Genomic DNA, 26,520 nt, shown 5'->3' on the forward strand with positions numbered 1-26,520 from the left:
GGGTTTGTTTTGTTTTTACAGTAGCTGTTCAGTAGCATTATTCGTGTTAATGGATTGAGTCACCGCACTGAAGAATGATTACAATTTGAATGACTCCATGATGTGTCACTGTTTTCTTTTTTTTAACCCTCAGTGAAAACAAATCTAGAGATGGAAAGTTAGAGAACAATGCCATTCAGACAAAGGTGGAGTTTGAAGTATAGTGCCATCCTGTTTTATCTAGACCTAGTCAGAGTATAGGTCTTCATTCAGAGCTACACACAGATAACTTCCCCATGGTGAGGGAGAGTAAGTTCCCTCTAACAACACTGAGCTCCGATTAACAACAGCGCGTTACACTGGAGTAAACTTCCAGTTGCCGGTTTTGCTTGTTACCGTTGGGCAGGAATCATTCTTAAAAAATGAGGTCCCAAATAACAGAGGAGGATGTGCACAGCCCTTGTGACAGTGCGATTTAAGGGATATATTTGGTTGTCATCCCTGGTTCCTGAACAGCTTCTAAGACCCTTGGAATTTCCTGGATAGGAGTAAGAGGAGTGTCTTTTGTTATTTATAACAAGCCCTTTTCAACCATACCTGAGTTTATGCTAATGAATGACTCTTGGGCCTCTAGAGAGATTCAGGATGGGGCCTGGTTGCCAGAGGAACCAATCATGTGATTAGAGGGTTGGAACGTTCAGCCCCAATTCCCAACCTCTAGGGTGGGGCGAAGAGCTGAAGGTTGAGTTAAATTATCAACAGCCAATGATTTAACCAATCGTGCCATCATAATGGAACTACCATAAAAACCCCTGATCAGTGAGGTATGGAGAATCTGGAGTTGGTGCTGGGAAAGTGGTACACCCAGAGAGGGCCTGGACTACCCACTTACCTTGCTCCATGCATCTCTTTTATTGTTCATGCATCTCTCTTATTGGCTGATTCCCAGTTGTATCCTTTACCAGTAATAGTAAAGTGCTTTCCTGACTTCTATAAGCCATTCTAGTAAATTATTAAACCTGAGGAGGGGGTCATGGGAACCCCTGATCGATAGCGAGTCAGTCAGAATTACAGGAGGCCCAGGACTTGTGACTGGCTTCTGAAATGGGGGTGGTCTTGCGGAAGTGAGCCCTTAATCTTTGTGGTCTGTGCTAACTCCTGCTAGTTAGTGTTACTGTTGAACTGAATTGTAGGACACCTAGTTGGCTTCCAGAGACTTGGGGGAAAACCCCCACACATTTGGTGTCAAAAGTGTGGGGAGTAAAAACAGTTGCACCCTTGTCAGAGACAAATCATACATCCTACTTAAGTCAGTAGTCTAACACCCTACTCAATAATGCTCTGGGACCCCTGTTCACCAAACACACCTGAAAAGCCACTGAAAAAGGACTGCTGGGTCCAGACTGGCCTACCTCCCTGCTCTCAACTTTATTCTCTGCACTCTAGCCACAGTGATCTTTTATGACTTGGCCCACACCATGCCACAGGGCCTTTGCATGTGCTTTCCTCTCTCCTGGACCACTCCCTCCACTCTAGTCACAAAGTTACCTCTGCCCCAAGGACTCTGGATTCAAGATTGCAGACCTGTGTCGGCCACATTCACTGGTTCCTCACTTCATTCCTCACTTACCTCAAACTGTTCTGCCTTTTCTGGGTGGTCTTGTAATTCCATATTTTGAAAAGAAGTTGCAGTCTGTTGAAATAAATTCTTCAAAGTAATTATTTCTTTTGTGAAAGAATGTCTTTCTTGGATTTCATTCTCCATCAATTCCTTATTTTCTTGAGCTTTCTGAAAAAGCCTAACATACAACATCAAAATAAAATTGTGTCTCTATCCTGCTTTCTTGTGAGATAGTTTTATTTCAACAATTAACACAGTGTCTGCATAGTTCACAAAAGAAGATTTTTTTTCCTGAGCAAAAAGTACCAGTTTTCAATGATTTATTTACTACATATACAAACATATACCAAATTCTATCAATGAAAAACCTCTCTAAACTTCCATCTCAAAATATCCTCTTTTCACACTTTACATTCCAATTGCTCTCTCCATCCTACTTTCCTCCATGTGATCCTTGAGTTCAACTGAATATGACCCAGAGGTGAGAATGGAGTCACCGGTGGGCTTTTGGGGATAGATGACCCCATTTGCCTTTTTATCTCCGCCGACCCCATTTGCTGTAGATGTAGCCACCTTATTAGTAGAGAAGTTTAAGAGGGTACAATCTTTCCTGAGAGCTATTTGGTAAGTATTTCTAGCCATAAATATATTATATCCTTTGACCCCATCATTCTTCTTGGCGTCTTTCTCAAAGAATTAATCACAGATGCAGACAGAGATTCTAGCATAAGAATATTCACTACAGTGTTTTTACAAAAGTAAAAAAAAAGATTATGTATAATTTAAAAGTTCTATATTAGGGCTTTGGTTAAATAAATTATGGCATATTCACATGTGAAATATTACATAGTTATGTTTTAAGGAACATTTAATGGCATAGGCAAATTAACATGATATGCTGATAAATCATTTAGCAGACAACAAAACAGTATAGTATTATAATTTGTTTAAAAATACAATCATAGTAAAAAAGGTGAGTGACTGGCAGTGATTATTGTTAAATGGTAAAATTAAAGGGGGATTTATATTAATCTTTATAACTTTCCACATTCCCTAAACTTCCTATAGTGAATATCTATTACTCAAACAGAAAAACAGCAAACATTAAGAAAAAAATTCAAAGGATATTCATCCTCAATGATACCAGGGTGGAGAACATAGGCTTGTTTTTATTGTTATTAATCTTTTCCATCGCCCCCCCATCCCCGGCTTTTCTTGAGTATAGTTGACACACAATGCTACATTTGTTTCCGGTGTACAATGTAGTGATTTGACAAGTTTATACATTATTCTATGCTCACCACAAGTATAGCTGCCATCTGTCCCATTACATTGTTATTACAATTAACTGTATTCCTTATGATCTGCTTTTTATTCCAACTTAGTCCATAACTGAAGGCCTATATCTCCCACTCCCCTTCACCCATTTTGCCCATCCACCTCCCTCCCTCCCCTCCAGTTCTGCTTTTTGTTTATTCTTTTTTTTTTTTTTGAGATCCAGTTTATGAGTGAAGTCATATGGTATTTGTCTTTCTCAGACTGACTTATTTCACTTAGTATAATACCCTCTAGGTCCATTCATGTTGTCTCAAGTGGCATGAACTCATCCTTTTCTATGGCTGTGTAATATTTCATTGGGTACATATACCATATTTTCCTTATCCTTTTGTCTGTTGATGGACACTTTGGTTGCTTCCATGTCTTGGCTATTGTAATAATGCTGCAATAAACATAGGGGTGCATGTATCTTTTGAGGTAATGTTTTCATTTTCTCTGGGCAAATACCCAATAGTGGGATTCTTAGAGCATATGGTATTTCTATTTTTAATTTTGTGAGGAACCTCCATACTATTTTCCACAGGGTATGTACCATTCCAACCCTTTTTATACTTTTCTGCATTAACCCAATTCTATCATATCATTTGTCATTACGCTATATTTTTATATTTTCAAAATCAAGAAATTTTAAGCCTGAATTGTCAGGTGCGTTTCCTTAATAGTTTTTTTTTTTTTTTAAGATTTTATTTATTTTCAGAGAGTTAGCGATAGCGAGAGCAGGAACACAAGCAAGGGGAGTGGGAGAGGGAGAAGCAGACTCCCCGCCGAGCAGGGAGCCTGACGCGGGACTCGACCCCGGGACTCCAGGATCATGACCTGAGCCGAAGGCAGTCGCTCAACCAACTGAGCCACCCAGGCGCCCCCCTTAATAGTTTTTTATAAGTCTTACTTGTTGCATTGTTCCTGCATTGATGTAATCTCTTGAAATGCTGGAATCATCTCTATAGCCTCTAAGCTTTGGGGAGCATTCTGGATACTTCTCATGCGCTGAAGAAGTAAGGTCAGTAACAGCTGCTGCTTCTCTACATTTTCTTGGTAACGGCATAAAGAATCTTGCAGCTCACAAAGCTCTTCTGTAGTGGCTGCCTCTTTTGCTTTTGAAATTTCAGAGAGATCCTCTTGAAGATTATCTAAAATAATTGCTTCCCGTTCAATCTAATTCAACAAACAAAAAAAGAGAACTGAAATAACTAAAATGTACTCGGACCATTTAAGGAGCTGAAACATACCTTGGCCATCATAATTTTTGTATAATGGCTGTTCAGGGTTCCTAATGCCATATCCTCGCTCAAAGTGGTATCTGTCTTCCTCTAGCTGGGAATATTATTCCTGCACTATTGGAATCCCAGAGTTCCCAGCCATTGATCATGCAGATATGAGATTAAAATGAAGTATTACTGTCGTGAGCTGAAGGAAACACTGTTGAATATTTTCATAAATAATTTCTCTCTCCTTCAGATTTCAGCTGCAGAAAGCAGTTATTTCTCTTGAGATATCTATAAGCCAGTTAGAATGAGCGCCACCAAACTGCAACTATTATATAAAAGGTTGGGCAACTGCTGGGTAATTTTTCTACAGGGGTCTTTTCTTTCACACCCTATTCCTATATGCTCAAACAAGTAAGTCCGGTACTTCCTTGTTACCCTAACACCTACACCAAAGGGAAAGCAGGCCTAACTAATCATGTGTTTGTCAACACGGTGATGTGCAGAACCCAGAAATACATAACATCGCGTATCAGCAAAATGGAGTTCTATCATCTTTGACCCCAGAACGAAGACACAGAAAATCAGATCCCTCTAATGCACCTCTTCAAACACCGTGGCCCTCACCTTAGCTGCACCATACATTTACCACATTCTGCCCTAAGCCTGTCAACTCTCCTGCTCTAACGTTCAAACTGAGTCAGACATCTGGCAATCTTGACATTACAGAATATCACACTAGGCAACTACATTTATTCAACGCTAACTGAAATGGTAAATGAAAACCTGGATGCCAAAGGGTAAAAAATAAAGCCTATGAAAATTTAGGAATTCCAGCATAAATTAAGTTTCCAGGAGCTCAGTGGTCTAGGGCATGCCAGAATTCCATAACATAAAGATCAAGTCGTTCAATCCTGTAGCTCTAGCATTAAGAAAGAGGCCCAACACTGGATGTGTCCATTGGGATTTTGGAGGCAGTATATGCTATCCTTGAGAATATTGCTCAGACCCATTTATCAGAATGCTGCCAATGTTGAGGGAGGTCTGCAGCAGGTCAGGCAATGGTATAAGCTGCCCTCTCACTTGGGCCATATGATCCAATTGAGTCCCCGGTCACTAGAATACATGGATATATGTATAGACAGCCCCTCTCCAAAAGACCTAGTTACAGAATGTATGCTTTCAACCACCTCAAACCTAAATTCTGTTGGATTAGAAGTGCTAGTTCTTAGGCAGGCAGCTACATTTCCACCAGGGAATGAGATAAGAGGGTTCCACTGGGTTGTTTTGCAACCTCCCTGCCAGAGAACCAGCAAGCAAAGAAAGGAACTGCTGTATTGTCAGAGATAATTGTACACCTAGGGTTTCTATTAGACATCAGAGTTGAAAGAAGTATGTCTGTAACCCAGAACTTAATGGAGCATCTCTTGGTGCTTCCATGCCAGTGGTGCTTCCATGCCAGAGCCACCACCGCAACCACAACCCAAGAAGCGTAAAGCACCGAAAGGTTCTGACCTTTCACATTCCAGTTCTCCTCATCCTCCACCCCTGTTCCCTGAGATCACTTTCCAAAATAAACCACCTGCCTACGAGCCCCATTTCAGCCTCTGCTGTCTGATATAAGTTGATAAGTGATTAAGGAGGGGCACACAAGGAGGGAGGGGGGGAATAATTTTTATCAGGACAATTTTACTCAAAAGCCAGACAATACTTCAACTTGTGACAGATAATCAAACCCAGTCCAGTATTACTCAGGAATTAAGAGAAATGAACTACTGATACAAACAGCAATAAGTATGCATCTCATGCATAATGCTTAGGGAAAAGATGCCAAACTCAAAAGGCACAAACTACTCCAGTCCATTTATATGACATTCTGGAAATGGCAAGCCAGATTAATGGTCATCAGGGGTGACAGAAGGGGCTGATTACAGAGGGGCATAAGAGAACTTTCTGGGGTAACGAAAATGTACTAAATCTTCATTTAGATTCATTGGTGATCATGTGACTGTGTTCATCAAAACTCAACAAACTTAATGTTAAAAAGGATGAAGACAGCTCCCAAATCAGTAAAATAGTTGCTACAGAAATTATGCATTCACTCTTCCATCTAGAAGAAGCTCTGAAGCCCCTGAATGATTTCCCTTGGACACAGAATTCTAAAAATATGGTTATAAAACTTTTAGGTTCACAGTCAATTATAGAGTCTAGAAAGGGAGAAGGAGCCATAGTTGCACCATAAGTAAACAGAGTGAAGGAGACTGAAAAACCCATAACCAGAAGAATCAGGAATTAATAAAAGTCTTTTGGACTTTGGTACATGGGGAAGAAGCCAGTCTTATACCTCCAATTATCTTTGAAAGTATGACTTTATTCCAACCCATTATGATCACCGAAACAAAAATGATGACTCTGAATAACCAGAGATGAATAATTAAATCAAGCAGATTCTGTTTAAGAAAACAGGAAGGTAAAATTTGGGGTGGGGGGGCGGAAAAAGGCAAATCAAAATTTCCAATTGATATTTTAAGTTACAAATTTAAACACAATATTTAAGTTTCTGAAAATCTACTTATCCAAAACCTTTATGCCATAAAGATACTGGATTATTATACTATTATCCACATCTTAAAAAAAGAAATTCATTTTGTCACATATGAAAGCACCAACCATGCTAACAGGATCTTGCATGTACAGGTGTTTAGATGGTATCATTTTTAGTAAATGGATACAAGCTATTTTAAAATCCTACATCAATTTGGTGTGTGTAAATATCATTTAAGTTGATAGTTTCATCATTAAAAACACCGGAGTGTAAGTTTGACTCTTCTACCACTCGTGCATTTGGGCAAGTTACTCAATCTCACTGTGTCTCACTTTACTCATCTACAAAATGAGGATAAAATAAAAATATCCAGCTCATAGGACTCTTGTGAGAATAAATGATAATAAAATAAAGTGCTTAGAATTCTGCCCAACACATGCTCCATACCTGCCCACTAAGTGTTATAGTTGTTATTGTTATTACACAAGCACATATTTTGTTTGTGCTACTCTTTAAAAAACACACTGTCACCAGATATTGTCAAATGCTTCTATGAATAATTACAAAGTTCTAAATGAATGGGGTCTGAATTAAACAGGTATAATTGCAAATAGAGAGAACAAAAGCTTAGAATTAGCCTAGACCTGGGTTTCAAGAAGAGCTGTTTCTCAAGAAATACTCACTAACTGCCCACTACATGCAAGGCCCCAGTCAGATTCTAAAGTTAGAGCAGTGAGCAAAACAGATATGGCCCCAGTCCACAGCCCCAGCTCAATCACTCGCTGGGAGGTCTTGTGCCAACAGAAATCTCTCAGTGCCTCAGTATCCCCATCAATAAAATGGTAATAATATTTAACTCCTGACAGCAATGCAAGGACTTGGTGGCATCATGTGCGAACTGCCTTCTTAGGACAGCACACGGCCTACTGCAGGAACCCAATAAACTGTTACAATACGAATGGGAAAGAAGGGGGCCCAAAGCAGTAACTTACAAAGTTTCTTCAAGTTTTAACATTCAAGAGTCTATTTACTAATCAAACCCTACTAGCACAACCAAAATAATACTCATTTTCAAGAATATCAAGTTGCTTTTCTTAAGTGAAGTATTTTTATTCTATGTACAAATATTTTATTTTATGTATTTTATGTAGCACTAGGGTAGGTATCTTGGGTATCTGTAGTAAGGTAGGTATCTTAGATGACCCATTCAAGGAAGTTCACTTAATCCAACTTAATGAAACCTGTATCCTCCCAGTACTGATGGAAACACTGGAGGCACATACTGAAGCCATTGTTTCCAGATCAGACCATGCTGGTTTGAGCAGACATGGCAAGAATGAGAACCCTGGCCAAATTTTCTCCAATGGCTCCAATAGAGATGTTGGTGACCCATCTCGCTCTCTTGGATGCAACAGGGCAAAAAGCAAGAACACCAAGTTTGAAGCAGAAAGATATGCTAGTGCTAAACATTTACATCCCAAAGTGTGACCTACCCCCGATCAAGTATTGATTCATTGTATTTTTCTCTTAAGTAAATTTAGCAGGAATTTTGGCATGAATAAGAGAGAAGGGTTTTCATTTAATGTTCTGATTTGTACTTCATTTATACCTGATCCTTTGGAAAGATACCCTAAGATAACTTTATACTATCTTAAATTTTCTAAATACATGTGATGGCTTAAATCTAGAATCATGCTTAAATTAACATCTGTGATTGATATATATTACGGAGGTTTTCTTTAAGAGTTTTCAAAAAGAGCAACATACATATTTTTAAGTTCATAGTTAACAATTAATTGGAGTTAATTTCCATAGTTAACCATTGTAGTTAACTTCAAAATTGGCTGGTTATAATGAATATTACTTAATTCTAACCTTTAGTGTTATGTAGAGACAGTCATTTTAAGAGGGATTAACTTAGATACACAATAAAGATTTTAAAGCCCAAATGAGCAAGTACTTATTTATAAGAATTACCTGATACCAAAAAAACAGCACTTATATTAAGAAAGAATTTGAATCATTTCTTGGAGATTGTTTTACTAGGACCTGACCTCTATAACATTTATGTGTTACGTATATGTGATATAAACAAACGGTACAGTTGAGGACTTGGACTTGTTTTATATAAAAACAAAATGAAAGTAACAAAACAATTTAAATGACATTTGCTAGGAAACTGGCTTGATTGTTGAAAACGAAGCACTTACTTCTTCACTGACAAATTTCCACTCCCACTTCAGTTCTTCACACCATATCTCCCACTCTTTAGCAGCCTCCAGCAAACTCAACCATTTGTCCCACAGAGCTGCCGTGGTTCTGAGCAAACACATGTCATCATTGTCTGTGCATGAGGGTCTCAGGTGTCTGAGGACCTGACGTAGTTTCATGAACTCTTCTTTGGTTGATAGAAGATTTGACCCCAAAACCTTAGGAAAGAAAAGGAATAGGAGGAATACAGTGTCTATTAATTTTTCGGAGACTTATAAACTTCTTAAGATCTTGAACAATTGATGACTCTTTAAATCATCCATAAGTATTACATGGTCTATTTTTTAGTCCTTTTGGAAGTCAATTTGAGACAGATTAGAATTACCTATGTATTATTGTGTTGCCCATGAATTTGGAACTACGGTGACAAAAATGACCCATAAACCAATTCTTCCAAGTAAGAAAGTGTTTTGAAAGGTAAACATCCTAAAAGTTCATTGTTATTTTAATATAAGTCTCATTATTTCACTAGGTTGTTAATTTGCACTATACTTATCAACACCAATGCATTACTTAGGGTTTTTGTTTTTGTTTGTTTGGGGACAGATGTTAAGCATAGATAATTTAGAATGTTTTCATTAAAATCCTAATAACATAATACCATAGATTCTAACAGATGAAAATAAGCAAATATAAAAATTAAATAGTAAGAATAAGAAGTAGCCAGAGTTTAGACTTATGATAGTTGCATTAAATTCTCTGTCATTGATCCAGCAACATCCAACAAAATAACATGAAAGGTAAAGCTTTAGAAAGAGGCACTGGGGTGCCTGAGTGGCTCAGTTGGTTGAGCATCTCACTCTTGATTTCTGCTCAAGTCTTGATATCAGGGTTTTATGATCGACCCCCGTCGCAGGCTCCCCACTTAGCGGGAGTCTGCTTGAGGGTCTGTCCCTCTCCGTTTGCCTCCCCTCCCACTCGCTCACACATCCTCTCGCACACACTCTCTCTCTCTCTCAGATCAATCAATCAATCTTGAAAAAGAAAAAGAGTGATCACTAAGAACAGTTTGCTACACCAGTAGGTTTGCTATAGTCTCATGAACCCAACTGATGAACTCTCTTGGAATCACTGTTTCATGTTTCCCCTTGGTGTTTGGTTTGGGGTGTTTTCTTGAGTGTACCACTCAGGCTGAAGATTTCTGTGGATCAAAACAGAGTCACATTCCCTGCTGTCGCCACCTGCTCTGTCAATTTTCTGCATACAGTCTTACTAGAGATGTGCAAATACCTTGCTCTGTTCCAAGCGCTCTAAAGCTTCTTTGTAAGATGCTGGCAAGGGAAACATGGACTGCCCAAGAACTGCCTCCATTTGGCTTAGGTTAGTGCAAATTTTCTCTTTAATTTTTCTGTAGCATTTGTAATTCTCAAGACACCTGTGAAGCACAGTTAGGGGGAAAAAGGTGTTATTAAATTTTATTTAATACAATAAATTCTGGACTTCCCAGAATGAATTCTGAACACTTAACAGTATGTAATTCTCTTTGTGCTATTCAATGTTTTTCACCAAATTTTTATTGACTGTCTCCTCCTCCCAGGGACCTGTATGAGACTTTTAATGCAAACTTAACAGGCAGATAAGACTGTTCTCAAAACACCTAAACTGTAGGGGCACCTGTGTGGCTTAGTTGGTTAAGCATCTGCCATTGGCTCAGGTCAAAATCCCAGGGTCTTGAGATTGAGCCCTGTGTGGGCCCCTGCTCCATAGGAGTCTGCTTCTCTTTCTCCCTCTGTCCTTCTCCCTGCTTGTGCTCTCTCTCCCTCTGTCTCTCTCTCTCTCAGATAAAATTTAAAAATCTTTTAAAAAATGCCTAAACTGTAAAACTGCATTCTTTAACACTGCTAATGAAGTATAAATTCTTCATTGAAATTTTGAATTTCTTGTAGAAAACCACTTAGTCTTAAAAATGCTCATATCTTTTGAACCATTAATTCAACTTCCACAATTTATCTTAAGGAATTAATCCTCAAAGTAGGAATTTATCCTAAACCTGATAAAACCTTTTACACAGTAAAATCTGTTTACTTATTGTAATTAAAATGGCAAAAATTTGAATATACTTTACATGTAACAAAAGATATGGTTAAGTAAATTACAACAATCCATTTTGTAAAATATTTTATAGCAAATGCAGTTACTTTTATGAAGTTTTGTTACAATAAGGAAAAGAGCACATGTTATAAAGTAAAGGTAAAGCAGCAGCCCATTTTTATAGAGCATAATGTGCTATATTGAAAAACACTATGAATAAAATTATATGTAGAAAATTGATACAGTCTAAACCCCTAAACAATTAAAAATTGAGTATCAAGTATATTTTTAAAAAATTATTCAAAAAAAATAATAAACTGGAAAGGAATTAAGGAGTATTCAGAGACCCCAAACTATATGAAAGTAGAAATAGAGAGAAATAAGCTGAGCCCTAAGGACAGTTTTTCACTTTGAGGGCATTTGCTGAGTTTCAGTTTTATTAGCCCTTTCCTGGAATGCTGGGGGCCAAAGGATAAAGCCTCAACCCAGGATAGGTATTTAATAGGAAACCCTCTCAGTAAAGATATTTGTAACATATATAACAAAAGACGAGCTTCCAAAATATAGCATAAATCTCTACAAGTCAAAAAAAAAAAAAAAAAAGATGAGCAATCCAATAAAAATTGGGCAATGGTTTGAACAGGCAGTTTTTCAGAAGATGAAATATGAAAGACCAAGAAATACTCAAAAAAGAGGCTCATATATGTTAATAATAACAGAGATGCAGATTAGAATCACAATGAAATATCACTTCTCATCCATCAGACTGGCAAAAATTAAAACTCCCTTGGGGCACCTGGGTGGCTCAGTTGGTTAAGCATCTGACTTCAGCTCAGGTCATGATCTCGGGGTCTTGAGATGGAGCCTCGTGTCAGGCTCCATGCTCAGCAGGGACTCTGCTTGTCACTTGTGCTCTCTCTCAAATAAATAAAATCTTTAAAAAAGAAAATTAAATCTCCCAACATCGGGTATTGGTCAGGATATAAAACAGTTGGAACACAGAATATTCTTGGAACACTAGTCTGAGTAGAAATAAGTAAAATCATTTGGAATTTAAAATGTAAGGTGTGCATACCTTTTGACCCAATAATCACAATCCTTGGTATATATTCCAGGGAAGCTCTTGAATTTAAAAATGTTCCTATTGGCAGTGTTTGTAAATGCAGACTAGAAAAACCCAAATGTCTATCAATAGCTGGGTGACCAAATTTTGCTATAGGCAAGTATATGAATAAACTTCAGCATCATAATGATGCAATTGAAAAAATGCAATGACAGAAGAATACACATATATGAAAATGGGGCACAAACACATAGTAAAATTTTTAAAAAGAAGAAAATGGTAAATAAAAAATTGGACATAATTGTTAATTCTGAGAAGAGGAAAGGACCACACACAAGAATTCAAAAGTCATGATGTTTACCTTTGAACTTTTGTGTACAAAGCTGTTTGTTTTATCATTATTCTTTATATCATATGCAGACTTTTATAAACATTCTGTTGTATGTACTCAATATTAAATAAGAATAAAAGTAAAATAAATAAAATAAAATATTTGCTATGGTTTTCTGCAGATGATTTTTATATTTTTCCATATTTTCCAAATTATTTCTAATGTGTACATGTTAATTTTCAAGAAAAATAAATCTTAATTTTGTTCTTAAAGCATTACCTTTAGAAAGAAGTACCTACCTTTCTAGTTCACTTTCTTTTACTTTGGCTGCCTCCCTCATGGCTGAATCCTTAGAAACTAATTCCTGTAGAGTACACTGGAGTTGTTGTTTGGCTTCAGGGCTGCATATAGTCCCCAATTTCTCAGTGAGGTCCTGGATGTCTTCTATTGTGGATTGCAATTCCTCTTGTTTCCAGCCAGGCATCTCCAGTGGTTCTTCTGGGTTATCAAGGTCTACTTTATGGGATGCAACAATGGCTTCACGGGTAGTAAAGATCCCCATCGCCCTGATGACTGCCTCATTATAGCGGGTCACACTTTCATAAGCATCATTCAAAACATCCTGGTGAATAGGAGATTAAATGTTGTGACAAAGCTGTCAAACTCTGGGGACTTTTATCATTCTGGAATTTTTGCAGTGCATTCATAATATGTCTGGGTCTTATAAGGGCTAGCAACTCCTACTTTTAGTTTGACAGTACTACACTAGTATTTAAAGACAAATAAATTGTTTGCATAAAGAAAAACTGTTTCCAGATTTGCTAAGAAATCCACTCTAAATTCAAAAATACATCTCATGAATCATGTCTGATGATATATATTCCTGTTCTAGAACTCTTATATTACACTATGAATTAAATAAAACAACGGAATATATTAAATGTATATAACTTTAACGAATATTTGTTGGGGGGAATTAAAAGAAAACACACACACAAAAAAATTTCTTGTGTTTTTATTTTTATTTTTTTAAAACTTTATTCATTTATTTTAAGTAATCTCTACACCCAAGATGGGACTCAAACTCACGACCCTGAGATCAAGACCTGAGCTAAGATCAAGAGTCAAACACTTAACCAACTAAGCCACCCAGGTACCCCACATCTTGTGTTTTTAAAGAAATGATTCTGCTACTAACTTTAGTTTTGAGCACATTACCTAATGTCTCCAGACCTTAGTCTTCTTACTGAAATAACAAATAGTTGAAATAAATAACTTCCAGTCCAGCTCTAATCTTATTATTTTGGAGATGTATGTCATTGTTTCTGGAAACTATATTAAAATCAGGTAGAGAAGAACTGAATTTACTTCTCTATTGTTCAACAAATGTTGAACAAATTCAACATTTGTTAAGTACCAATATAAAGAACTGGTTAAGTTCAATTAAGGATATTAGGATTCATAATATGACTTTACATTTATAGCACTTAAACCTATTAAAATATTTCAAAAATATTATCTAATAATTCTTTGAATTAAAGAAGGGAGTTAATTTCCCCCATTCTATAAATTTAATGCAACAATTCTGAAAACACAGTGAAAGGCATTATATTAGGTACAAGTGTTCCAATAATGCCTAAGCTGTCTATCCTATTATTGTGGAAAAGGAGGGAGTATGTTGGAGTCATTCTATAACAGAGGTCAACAAACTTTTCCTGTAAAGGGGCAGACTAAGTATTTTAGGCTTTGCATGCCATCTGGGCTATCACAACTACTCAACCCTGCTGGTGTAGCAGGAAAGCAGCCGTAGACATTCTCTAAAGAAGTAAGCATGGCCATCATCCAATAAAACTTTATTTACAAAATCAGGCACTGTGGGCAGATTTGGCCCCTGAGCCTTCATTTAATGACCCCTGCTCTAAAATCAGACAGATCTTGATGCAAATCCTGGTTCTGTTACTGCTGTAAGAGCTAAGAAAATGGTTGATGTTCCTGAACTTAAATTTCCTTATTTTAAAATGGGGCTCATAATAGCACCCACCTCACAGAGTTGCTGTGAGGATTAAAAACAAAGTATTCAGTACAGCGCCTAGACACTGAAAGTCCTAAAGAGATGTGGAGTTATTATTGTTATGTTCTTTTCACTACATCCTATTTCTTCTCTTATGCCTCACTATTTCTAAAAAAACAAACAAAACCCAAATTTTGTATGAGCTCAACAGAGGCTACAAGGGGCAGAACTAAAGGTGTCACACTCCTCTTTCCCATCTCTAAGGCACTGACCGTAGTTAGATATAGAATGAGTTGGGATCATAAGTTGGCCCACAGCAAGTTTTTAAAATGGCTATTCTATGGGGAATGTTCATGTAGAACCTATAACTTCTCAAGAAGCACACATACTAACTAGAGTAAAACCTAAGATCATGAAATAAAAGAAATGCATTAACTGCCTAATTAAGAAAAAAACTTACCGTGCGCAAACCAATGCTTGTATTAAGCTGCACATGAAGATCTTCAATGTCCCGCAATTTTGTCTCCACATCACAAGCATAAGGAGAATTTTCCTCTCTTTGCTTCTCAATAAGGGTCACAGCTTTCATGCTATCCATTTCCACCTGAACTTGCTCTTGGAACACTTCGCAATTCTCCTTTTCATTTTGAATATGTTCAATGTCCAAATTTATAAGTAAAGGCTGCTCTACCTGAGACTTTACCTGATTCAAAACATATAAGGAATTTTCCAGTTTGTCCTGAAAATTCTTTTCATCCATTTCTTTCGGTTGGGATTTTAGTACTCCATTTTGGAGGATCTTGTGTAACTTGTCATTTTCTTCCGCATACAGCTTTATTTGGAGTATTTCTTTCTCTTTGAATGAGTCATCAAAGGCCTTACTTTCATTTAATTTCTCTATTATCTCTTGACACAAGCACATAGCTTTCTCAAGTCTCCGCTTCAAAATTTGAGCACCGAGCAAATTGCTTTCTGGTGACATATGGGGCATTCCTAATACCACTTCAGCCCTTTTCTTAATTTGCAAATCCATAGCCCTCAGTTTACTTAGTGATGCTTGGTATTTGCCATGTTCTGCCACAAATGTGTCCAACTGCTTAATTTTTTCCTCAAGTTCCTTTTCTTTTTCAAATACTAGGGCTTGTAATTGGTCAAGCTGGGAACAATCCCAGTTTAGTCCTATAGAGTCAAACACTTCTTTGAATTTCAGTACCTGCAGGATACTAGACTGAATACCAATGATTCGGTCTTTAAGACTGTAGAGTTCCTCTTTAACATCTTCATTCATTTCTTGATTTAGGAGCAGTTCGCTGTGCTGTATATGGTCAACCTCCTTCTGAAGCACAGATGCTTTTTCACGGAATTCTCTGTAAAAATGTATCTTGTGTTCTACTTCATCACATTTACTTTGAATGAATCTTTGCATTCTGTTGGCTCTAGTCTTAAGATTTTTCAGTTGGTCATCCAGAAATAATCTTTCAAACACACTCAGATCCTTACAGAGGTTTGTTTGTTCCTGAAAGTGGGCTGCGATTACATTCTGCGCTTCCTGCAATTCCTTCTGAGAACTCGTCAAAGTGACCTGCTCCTGTTCCAGTTCAGTTTCTGTGGAGGCTGTTTTCATCTTGGGAATTATCAGTGCTTCGTTTTCTTGAAGCGAAAGTTGCACCTTCTCTATGACTGCAATAAATCTGTTTCTTTCTTCCAATTTAAATTCTAATTGCTGTGATCTTTCAGTCGATTTTAAAATTAGCATTTGGTATTGATTCTGGAAGTCCTGTAGGAGGTGATTTAAATCATGGCTCTCATCTACTGAAAGGTTAGGAATATTATTTTTGACCTCTTCAACCAATGACTCCACGGCCTGCTGCTTACCCAGGATGCCATCATGGGTCACCTTGCATTTTCTGATCTGTGAAAGAATGTCATCTGGGAGAAGGGAAATGGCGGGAGTGAGTTCACCTAGCAGATTCTTGACCCACAGGAGAATCTCTCTCATCTTGTTCCTTATTTCGCCCTTCTGGAATTGATTTTCCACCTGGATGTTTAATGGCTCCAAGGCTTCTAATTGCTTCTGCAAGTTCTCCATTGCATCTTCCAAAGTACTCTTTTCTTTTTCTCCCCAGATCCTCTTCATCTGAAATTCAGCTTGCCCCTTTAAAACGGAAAATCGATGCTTAATGGTCCGGAGCTCAGTGGCCAAGGCAACTGTGCTTGCACTTCCCTCCTCTTCTTCTGGAGAGTTCAACCCTAACTGTAGACACTGCTGCTGCTGCTGCTGCAAAGCAATGTCCAGGTCTTGGATCTTGCTCACGAGAAGTGTAAATGCCTCATGTTCTGCTGCTTGCTGAGAATACTTCTTTTGAGTCAGTCGTTTCACTTGTTCCCAACTATGTGCAAGTTGCTTGATCTGGCTTTCGAGCAACTTCTTATCCATGTCGGTCAGACAGTTTGATAAATTTTCCCACTTGATTTTCATCTTGCTTAAAGAACCTTTCTCTTTTTCGACTGATGCCAGGAATGTTTTAATTTTGTCCAGATAGGCTGCACTATCCAGTGGTCCCCTAGAAACAGAAAAACAGATGGAGCTTGTTAATATTTATTATATATCAACATGAGGTGAGAGGACATTAGAAGAAATGAATTCTTTGAATTCACAGAAGAGAAGATTAGGTTGTCTCTAAGAGCCCTCTGTCCTTAAAAATCAGAATCTTGTTTAGTGTGGCTCTCACTGGTATATGACAGTGTAGAAAGCTCACCTATAAAATGTTTCATAAAAATGTGGAACCACAGAGAAGGAGTGAAGAGTGAAAGGGAACAGTGTCTGTAAAAGGACTCTGAACTGTAAAGAATTTGCACGAAGCTGAGTCGAGGACTAAGAAATCACCACAACATCCAACCACGTCATTATCATTTTACCAACAATTATGACTAAGAGGGTATAATCACCCGGATAATCTTTTGAGTATAAAATTGTTTCCTCAAAGGGAGATCACTGAAAGTAAACCCCATTAAGGCAAAGCTATAAAATCAACCTTTGTAATAGTGGGAAAGTGTTTACACAGTAAGGCTATATCTGCAACCATTTGCTATTATTTTCAAAGCCAAAAGGAGTATATATATGTAAAAAGAAATCATTAGGATAGATATATATTGAGTATGTTACAAACTATTTAAACCAATTATGTGGATACTAACCAACTGTATACATAGAATATTTCTTTCCACCCCCACAGTTTAGGATAAACTCTTGAAAAAAAGAGTGCTGAATTCCATAGCATCTAAATCTATTTGGCAGAATTTAGTGTGAATTAATTGTTAAATAAATTATTTGTAAAATGAGCATAATTTAATTGTAAAATCAATACAAATTATATAAAATTTATTGCATGAAACTGACAATTTTCTTCAATGGCTTCTGTATGGAATTAATTTCATACTGTAGTATTAAAATCATAATATCCTTTCATAGTATAAATTCGTAAAACTCGGGGCCTGTCTATGGTAGTGCAGCCTATGCCTGAATAAAAAGAAAGCAAGTCCTAAATTCTTTTTTTTTTTTTAAGATTTATTTATTTATTTTAGAGAGAGAGAGAGAGAGAGCGGGGGGTGGGGGGGAGGGGAGGTGGAGCAGGGGACAGAGGGAGAGAAATCCTGAAGCAGACACAGATTCCCTGCTAAGTGTAGAGCCTGATGCAGACTGGATCCCAGGACCCTGAGATCATGACCTGAGCTAAAACCAAGAGCCAGGTGTTCAACCAACTGAGCCACCCAGGTACCCCACAAGTCCTAAATTCTTATACTTACACTTTTAGACTTTCCTTCTCTGTCAACAAGGCTTTCACTGAGGATTCAACTGAGGCAAGGTGTTCCTGAAAATCGTTAAGGAGATAATATTGGCTTTCTTTATTTTTCTTCAAAGTAATAAGTGCCTGAAGCAGACTGTCCAAGTGGTGCACAGAATGTCCTGTATTGTGAAGAACCAAGGCACTTGAGTCTGCTTTACTGAGATACTCAGTCTGTTCTAGTGGTTCAATGGCTGTTTTCTTTGCTTCCAACTGGGCATATAATTCCTAAAAACAAGTCAAGGAAATCAGTAAATATATACTCATTCATTTACTCATTACTTTTTTTCTTTCCAATAACACGTTCTATCCCAAAAATAGGCTTAAATATTTCATTTGCACACAGAGAAACTAAGGTGCTGACATTTTAAAGCTTTTTTTCCGCTAGAATCTTGTTAAAATCTAGACTGAAACTCACAGTGGGTCTAGCATTTAATAGCAATTAGATCTCCCTATTGTGTTAAAAGGTTCTGCAATGTCTAAAGGAAGATTTATCTTATTTTTTTAGGTTGTCCTAGATTTCTATACACTCCATTTATATATATATATCTTATTTTTATTATTCACATACATCACCCCTCTTTTCCATTTTAAATATATGTTTACAGTTATGTAAACTCAGCTAGAAGTGTAGGGGTCATTTTTTTAAAAACATGGCCATGTATTGGACTTTTAGATTATATAGCTATAAATATATAAATATATAAACACAGCTATGTAAGCACAGCTGTAAAAACAAAGGAGTACCCCATAATGTTGATAATTAGGAAAAGTAAATTTGTCAGAATCTGAAGAATACATCTGACTAAGAAGAGGAATGATAAGTCAGAATTTCCAAATTTTGTTACTGAATAAGTAAGTTTTTAGGAACTTCAAGAAAAAGACTAATGTTCATTAAACTCTTCCACTTTTTAAGTGGAAAGATTTATACAACTTACTGATTAGTACATAATTATATAGTTACCAAATTGATCATCAGGCAAAGGTTAAATAAGACTTTTCATTCTGTGCAAGCAAGTTTCTGGTAATTAAAATATACTGTATTGTACTGGATAAATGATGCAATCATGTTGTCAGTGTTTTTCTTGTTTCCATACCTCTATCTCTTTTAATTGTTCATTTCTTAACATAACATCTAATTCTAAAGGTTGATTTTGCAGCTCATTGACTTTATGCTCATCTTCAGTGTTTTTCATGCTTTCTTGAACATCCAGAGAAAGTTGTTTTGACAAAACCACTTCCACAGCTGAATTCTGAAAACATAAAAAGATTAATTGCTGAATAGTCTACCTTACAAATAAATAATTTTTCTTTCTCTTGGTGAAAACATTCCAGTTCCTTCTATTTACTTAAAGACTTTCCAAAAGTATCTTTGGGCACTATCAAAGATGATTTTTCCATACAATATTTAATTGCTTTTATTGGTATCCCACCAAAAAAACCCTTTCTTGGCAAGATAGTATAGGATCTCTGATTATATTGTGAGGCATAATCTAGTCTTAAGAAAGAAAACAGATATGGAAAAAACAAAAGTTCCGAAGTTTACGCTTAGTATTCACTGTGATGCAGAGGGCAGAGCAAATAACAGGCATTCAATGTTACCTATTGGTAGTTTAAGTGGACAGATGGCAGAAACACCAGGATTTCATGGTATTAAGAATGAATTATGCCTTACACCAATTCATAGGAAGAACTCCAAGCTGGGTACAGCAGGTTATATATGTAGTAGTATGAACTTTTCTGAAAGTTACAAGAACTTGACTTTCTCATAGGGTACAAAGAGATGCGCCTGCATCATTCATTGATTCATTCTTTGGACAAATATTTGTTGAGCACGAACATATACCAGGTGCCATGTCCAAAATTTTAAAAGATTCCCATTATTTTGCTAAAGTATTAGTTTTTATTTTCCCGTTACTTTATAAATGAAATACCATTTGATTTTGTCATATACTTTCATGTCAGTAAGGTCTGTATCAAGTCTGTGAATAAGATGTGTCCACCTCCCCCAATAAGGTAGAAACTGTTGTTGTAAAAATACTACCTGAATAGCAATGCAGAATGTTAACAATAACGGAAACTGGGTAAGAGATACATGACAACTTTCTGTACTATCTCTGCAACTTTTCCATCAATGTAAAACTACCCTAAAGTTAAAAGATTAAATAAAACAGGGGCGCCTGGGTGGCTCAGTCGTTAAGCGTCTGCCTTCGGCTCAGGTCATGATCCCAGGGTCCTGGGTTCGAGCCCCATATTGGGCTCCCTGCTCGGCGGAAAGCCTGCTTCTCCCTCTCTCACTCTCCGAGCTTGTGTTCCCTCTCTCGCTGTGTCTCTCTCTGTCAAATAAATAAAATCTTAAAAAAAAAAAAGATTAAATAAAACAGATGTATGGACGTGTATATGTCTGGAGCTTCACCAAACCTAACTGGTAAGAAAATTCACCTGAGCCGTGTTATTGGTTTTGACATAGTTGGCACTCAGCACAAGTCACTTCTTTGAAAGGCTACAAATGATTAAAACGATCTTATACATTTCCTCCATTCCCAACAATTTATTCATGCAAAACTATAGTTAAAAATCTACAGGGAAGACAGCACCTCAGGAGGAAGGATCCAGGAAGGCTGTGAAGGAAAAGAGAGAGGTGCCACACCACAGGCTCCATCAGCCTATGGGTGTTCCTTGTGAGGAGTCACAGTCACATGGGGTGGATGTCGGCCTCCCACTAGATGGTTATTGTTCCTTACAGTACCCCCCAAATCCACCTGCAGAATAAGAGTGCCTGAGGTAAAGCCAGAGATATTAGACCCTAGGAAGACTTTACTTACTATTAATCATCTACTAAGAACTCAGAGCCCTAGGTCTAATCCCATAAACCAGTGATTTGAGGACTAGCAACAATTTGCCACTTGTAATCTGCCTTTCGTAGTCAGAGAGAGCATTCTGAAAAACCTGAAATCACCCCAAAACACCACTTGTTTACCAACTCCAAAAGCCATGTTTCTACCTTGGCAGAAAATCCAACAGAGTCCCTCAAACGAACATTTCAAATTTAAACGGTAACATTCCCTTGCTCATGCCAGAGAGGTTGGAACACAGACTCAAGGTCCTGATTGGCTCCTGGAAAGATTCTTTTGCAGCAGTCATCCTTTGCTCATTACCCCTTAACTATATTTTATTTTGATTTTGCAGGCTCATTTGAATGATTTTATTTTAAATATATGATATTTCAAACAGAGTTAGAAGAACAAAATGTAACCTAGTTATTAATGATATTAAACTATTAATAAAATATTATAAATAATTAGTACTTATTTATAACATGCTTATAATAGTATTATAGTATATATTAATTTATTTATAATATTAACATATGCTATAAATGAAATAATAAAATAATATTAATGATACAGATATAAGTAATGTAATTTCCCATATCATAACTATAATTTAAAATTCAATGTTCATCCCTCTTTCATCTCTTCCTCCTCAGAAATAAACACTATTCTAAAATATATGCATACATTTAAAAAAATATATTTATTCACTTAAGTAATCTCTACTCCCAACATGGGGCTCAAACTCATGACCCGAGATCAAGAGGCACACGCTCTTCCGACTGAATCAGCCAGGCGCCCCACACATGCATTTTTATACTTTTACTACATATATTAGTATTCATACAGTATTGTTTTATGTATTTTAATTCTTATAAAACTGGAATCATGTACTATCATTTTATAATTTGTTGGAGGTTTTTTTTTTCCACTCAGCAGTAGGTTTTGGCGTTTATTCATGGTGACAGATATAAATACGGTAGTCATTTTAGCTTTGTATACTGTTCTCCTGTCTGCATGAACATGACTTATTTATCTGTCAGGCTACTGTGAACATAATATTGTTTCCAGTTTATCTTATTAGAGATATTGGTCTGATAAACACCCTTGTGTAGGCCCTTTTGCACATTTGTGTGAGTTTCTTTGGGATATTTTCTAGAACTAAAATTATTCCTTTTGATCATCAATAGAGAGTTGTCAATTTGTTCTCCAAACTGAATTACAGTTTTTACTCCCACCCGCATGGTAAAAGAATTCATATTTTCCCTAATCTTCTCTGATATCTGGTGCTAAAAGACTTTAATTTCTCCCAATATAATGGATGTGAAATTGATATTATCGTTTTAATGGATTTCTCTGGCTGCTACAAAGATTGAGCTACTCTCCTAGAAGAAAACGAGCAGTAAGCTCTTTTTTTTTTTAAGATTTTATTTATTTATTTGAGAGAGAAACAGCATGAGACGGGGGAGGGTCAGAGGGAGAAGCAGACTCCCCACTGAGCAAGGAGCCTGCTGTGGGACTCAATCCCGGGACTCCAGGATCATGACCTGAGCTGAAGGCAGTCGCTCAACCAACTGAGCTACCCAGGCGTCCAAGCAGTAAGCTCTTTGACATAGGTCTTAGCAATATTTCTTTGGACCAGTCTCCTCAGGCAAAGGCAACAAAAACTAAAACAAATGGGACTACGTCAAACTAAAAAGCTTTCGCACAGCAAATGAAACCATCAACAAGACAAAAAGGCAACCAACTGAATGGGAGAAGATATTTGCAAGTCATATACCTGATACCAGGTTAACAGCCAAAATATACAAGGAACTTACACAATTTATTATTAAAAAAAACTGATTAAAAAATGGGCAGAGGACTTGAATACTTATTCTTTTCCAAAGAAGACATACAGATGGCCAACAGGCACATGAAAGATATTCACCATCACTAATCATCAGGGAAATGCAAATCAAAATCACAATGATATTACTTAACCATCAAAAAAAATGAAATCTTTGCAACGACGTGGACGAACGGGAAGGTATTATGCTAAGCGAAATAAGTCAATCAGAGAAAGACAATTATCCACATATGATTTCACTCATATGTGGAATTTAAGAAGCAAAACAGAGGATTATAGGGGAAGGGAGGAAAAAATAAAATAAGATGAAATCAGAGAGGGAGACAAACCATAAGAGACTCTTAACTCTAATGAACAAACTAGAGGGTTGCTGGAGGGGAAGTGGGTAGGGGGAAGGGGTAACTGGGTGATGGGCATTAAGGAGGGCACGTGATGTGATGAGCACTGGGTGTTATATACAACTGATGAATCACTGAACTCTACCTTTGAAACAAATAATACACTATATGTTAATTAATTGAATTTAACTAAAACTAAATTTAAAAAAACACAACGAGATATCACCTTACACCTGTCAGATTGACTATTATTAAAAAGGCAAATATTAACAAGTGTTGGTGAGAATGTGGAGGATATTGTATGTCAATTATACTTAAAAAGAAAAAAAGACTGAGCTACTCTCATGTTCATTGGCCATATGAGTCTTAACTTCTATGAATTACTTTTGCATCTCTGTTGTCTATTTTTTACTGGGTTGATTTGTGATTTTTGTTGTTTATTTTCATACTCTGGATACTAATCTCCTAATAGTTTTATTCATTGCAATTATTATCTTCCAGTAGATTGTCTTTAAACTTTATATGTGATGTCTTTTGTTGAACAAAAGTTTAATGTTTTAATGCAGTCAAATATATCAAACATTTCCTGTTTTGGATTCTGTTTTCAGGGCCTGTTTAAGAACGTTTTCTATACTCTGACATCATAAATATATTCTTTATGTTTTCTTGCAAAGATTTTAACATTTTATTCTTTACATTTAAGTTCTTCTGTAATATGCTTCTGTGTGAGTTTTGTGATAGATAAATTCAGTCTTCGTCAGAAAAATTTAAGTGTTTTGCCTCACTCCAGAATGAAAGTTCAACTGGGTATCGAAATGCAGGTTAATAACCATCTTTCTCCCAGCCCTGTGCAGATGCTACTACACTGCGTTCTTTCAGTGTTGAGAAATCTGTTGTCAACATAATTATTTTTAGTCTGGTTGCCTTTGAGATATTTCTTTTTGGCTTTAGTGATTTATTGTGTAGCCTGTTCAAGGATCTCTGTACTTTCTGAAACTGAGGATTCATATTTTCCCTCAATTCTGGAAATTCCCAGGCTTGCTTTTCCTCCATTCTCTCTATTCTTTCCTCCTAGAACTCCTATCAGGCTTATATTAGAGCATCTCAGTACATCTTCTGGGTCTCTTAAACTTTCTTTCCTATTTTCCATCTCTTTCCAGCTCTGTGTTGGATTATGGGTAATTTTCTCAGTCATATATTTTAGATAACTAATTCTCTTCAACCTGGGTCAAGTTTGCTGCTTAACCTGGCCAGAGCAATCTTAATTTCAGTAACTAATTTTTTATTTATTGAAGTTCCATATGATTCTTTCTCAAATCTTACTTTTTCTCAAAGTATTTTATTCTGTCCTTATGATTTCCAATCCATCTTTTATGTCACTAATCATTTTAAGCATATTATTGTATAATATATTCCAGACTATTGCATTATCTCACTTTCTTAATGTAGTAGTTCCTCTCATTTGTAGTAATGAGGCCTCTTCCCTATGGTGGACTGTTCCTTTGTGCTCATCATTGATTGACTGATTGATTGACACTAACTCAATATCAGACTTTTTTCTTTTTAATTTCACTGCGGGAATTCCTTTGGCCTAACTGATAGAAGTGACCCCTTTGTGTGGATTTGTGCTTGCTTCTTCCAAGTATCCCAAGGAGATAGGTTGGTTGGTATATAGAGAGATGAAAGACATAGAGACTGATTTTAACGTTCATTTCTTGATTTGAGCTACTACATAATGCAAGTAGTATAGATTTGTACCCTAAACTTGTTTGAGATATAGGTTTAATTTAGATTTCATGGGAGACCTTTTCTTCCTACCTTTAGTCCTAGTTCCTTCTCTGGGTTTAGTGATTTTTCTGGTCTACCTTTCTCCCAGGGCACAAGCTTTTCAAGGGCCTGTGTCTATCATGGAGTATCCACTCCAATACATGGCCTCTCATGAGTCCTTATGACCTCTAAGCCCCCAAACATCTGATTCTTTCCCTTCCCCACTACTCCTGGAATTTCTCTTAAAAAAGTTTTTTTTTAATTAGCATAAACTTATACAAAGGTATAACTTTTATTTATTTATTTTTTAAAGATTTTATTTATTTATTTATTTGACAGAGAGAGACACACAGAGAGAGAGAGCACAAGCAGGGGGAGTGGGAGAGGGAGAAGCAGGCTCCCCGCTGAGCAGGGAGCCCGATGCGGGGCTCGATCCCAGGACTCTGGGATCATGACCTGAGCCGAAGGCAGACGCTTAATGACTGAGCCACCCAGGCGCCCCAAGGTATAACTTTTAAAAAGACTACCTTTTTATTTGAGAGAGAGAGAGAGAAAACATGAGTGGGGGGAGGGGCAGAGGGAGAGGGAGAAGCATGTTCCCCGCTGAGCAGGGAACCTGATGCGGGGCTCAATCCCAGGACCTTGGGATCAGGACCTGAGCCAAAGACAGCCACTTAACCAACTGAGCCACCCAGGCACCCCCGAAAGTATAACTTTTAAACAGTGTAATAAATATACATATTGAGCCTCTGAGCATTTTTTTTAAGTTAATAAATTTAAAGTGGAAAATGACCATTCTGTCAAAAGACTGGCTGAGTTATATCGCCAGCTATGTTGAATTTTTAAAGAAATGTTAACTGTTTTCAACCACATATCTTTCCTTAGAGTTTGGCCTGTTTGGAAAAAGAAATAGGAAGTGAAAGAAAGAATATCATCAACTCTCCTGAAGGGCAGGGCCGTGATATTTTCTTTTCTTTTTTTTTTTTTTTAAGATTTTATTTATTTATTTGACAGCGAGAGGGGGAACACAAGCAGGGGGAGTGGGAGAGGGAGCAGCAGGCTTTCCGCAGAGCAGGGAGCCCGATGTAGGGCTCTATCCCAGGACTCCGGGATCACGATCTGAGCTGAAGGCAGACGCTTAACGACTGAGCCACCCAGGCATTCCCCAGGGCCATGATACTTTCATCTGTATGTGCCTTAATCCACAAAGTAAACCTTCTACATTGACATTTAAAACAATGGGCTTTACATAATGGAGTACTGTATCTGGCTTAGCAAACAAATAAGCATAGCCAACAGAAAGAAGCCTGGCACAAGCTTCGCTATCCCCCCCCACACCCCCCACACCCCCCCGGTTCAGGAACAGTGGCCCCATGGCTGTAATAATTCTGGGACAGGGAGAAGCCTAAATCTATCACCTGTAACCTGCCAACAGTGAGACAGTATCATACAAGCCTAGCGGATATATTTCTTTCTTCTCTAAAGCATTCCA

At 37.2% G+C, this 26,520-nt stretch overlaps 1 protein-coding gene and 1 pseudogene across 1 annotated transcript in view; both read right to left on the reverse strand.

Moving 5' to 3' along the window:
• Window positions 1-26,520, reverse strand: part of SYNE2 (spectrin repeat containing nuclear envelope protein 2) — a 313,984-nt gene that overhangs the window by 128,863 nt on the left and 158,601 nt on the right. Inside the window, 8 exon segments of the mRNA XM_035727838.1 lie at window positions 1,610-1,778; window positions 3,828-4,093; window positions 8,899-9,117; window positions 10,190-10,334; window positions 12,684-13,006; window positions 14,856-16,959; window positions 18,203-18,468; window positions 19,338-19,493. Of these exon segments, the coding sequence (XP_035583731.1) occupies window positions 1,610-1,778; window positions 3,828-4,093; window positions 8,899-9,117; window positions 10,190-10,334; window positions 12,684-13,006; window positions 14,856-16,959; window positions 18,203-18,468; window positions 19,338-19,493 (3,648 nt within the window).
• On the reverse strand, window positions 7,910-8,081 carry LOC113910470 (annotated as a pseudogene).

The sequence above is a fragment of the Zalophus californianus genome, chromosome 6, assembly GCF_009762305.2.
Source record: "Zalophus californianus isolate mZalCal1 chromosome 6, mZalCal1.pri.v2, whole genome shotgun sequence".
In the NCBI taxonomy this organism is placed as follows: Eukaryota; Metazoa; Chordata; class Mammalia; order Carnivora; family Otariidae; genus Zalophus; species Zalophus californianus.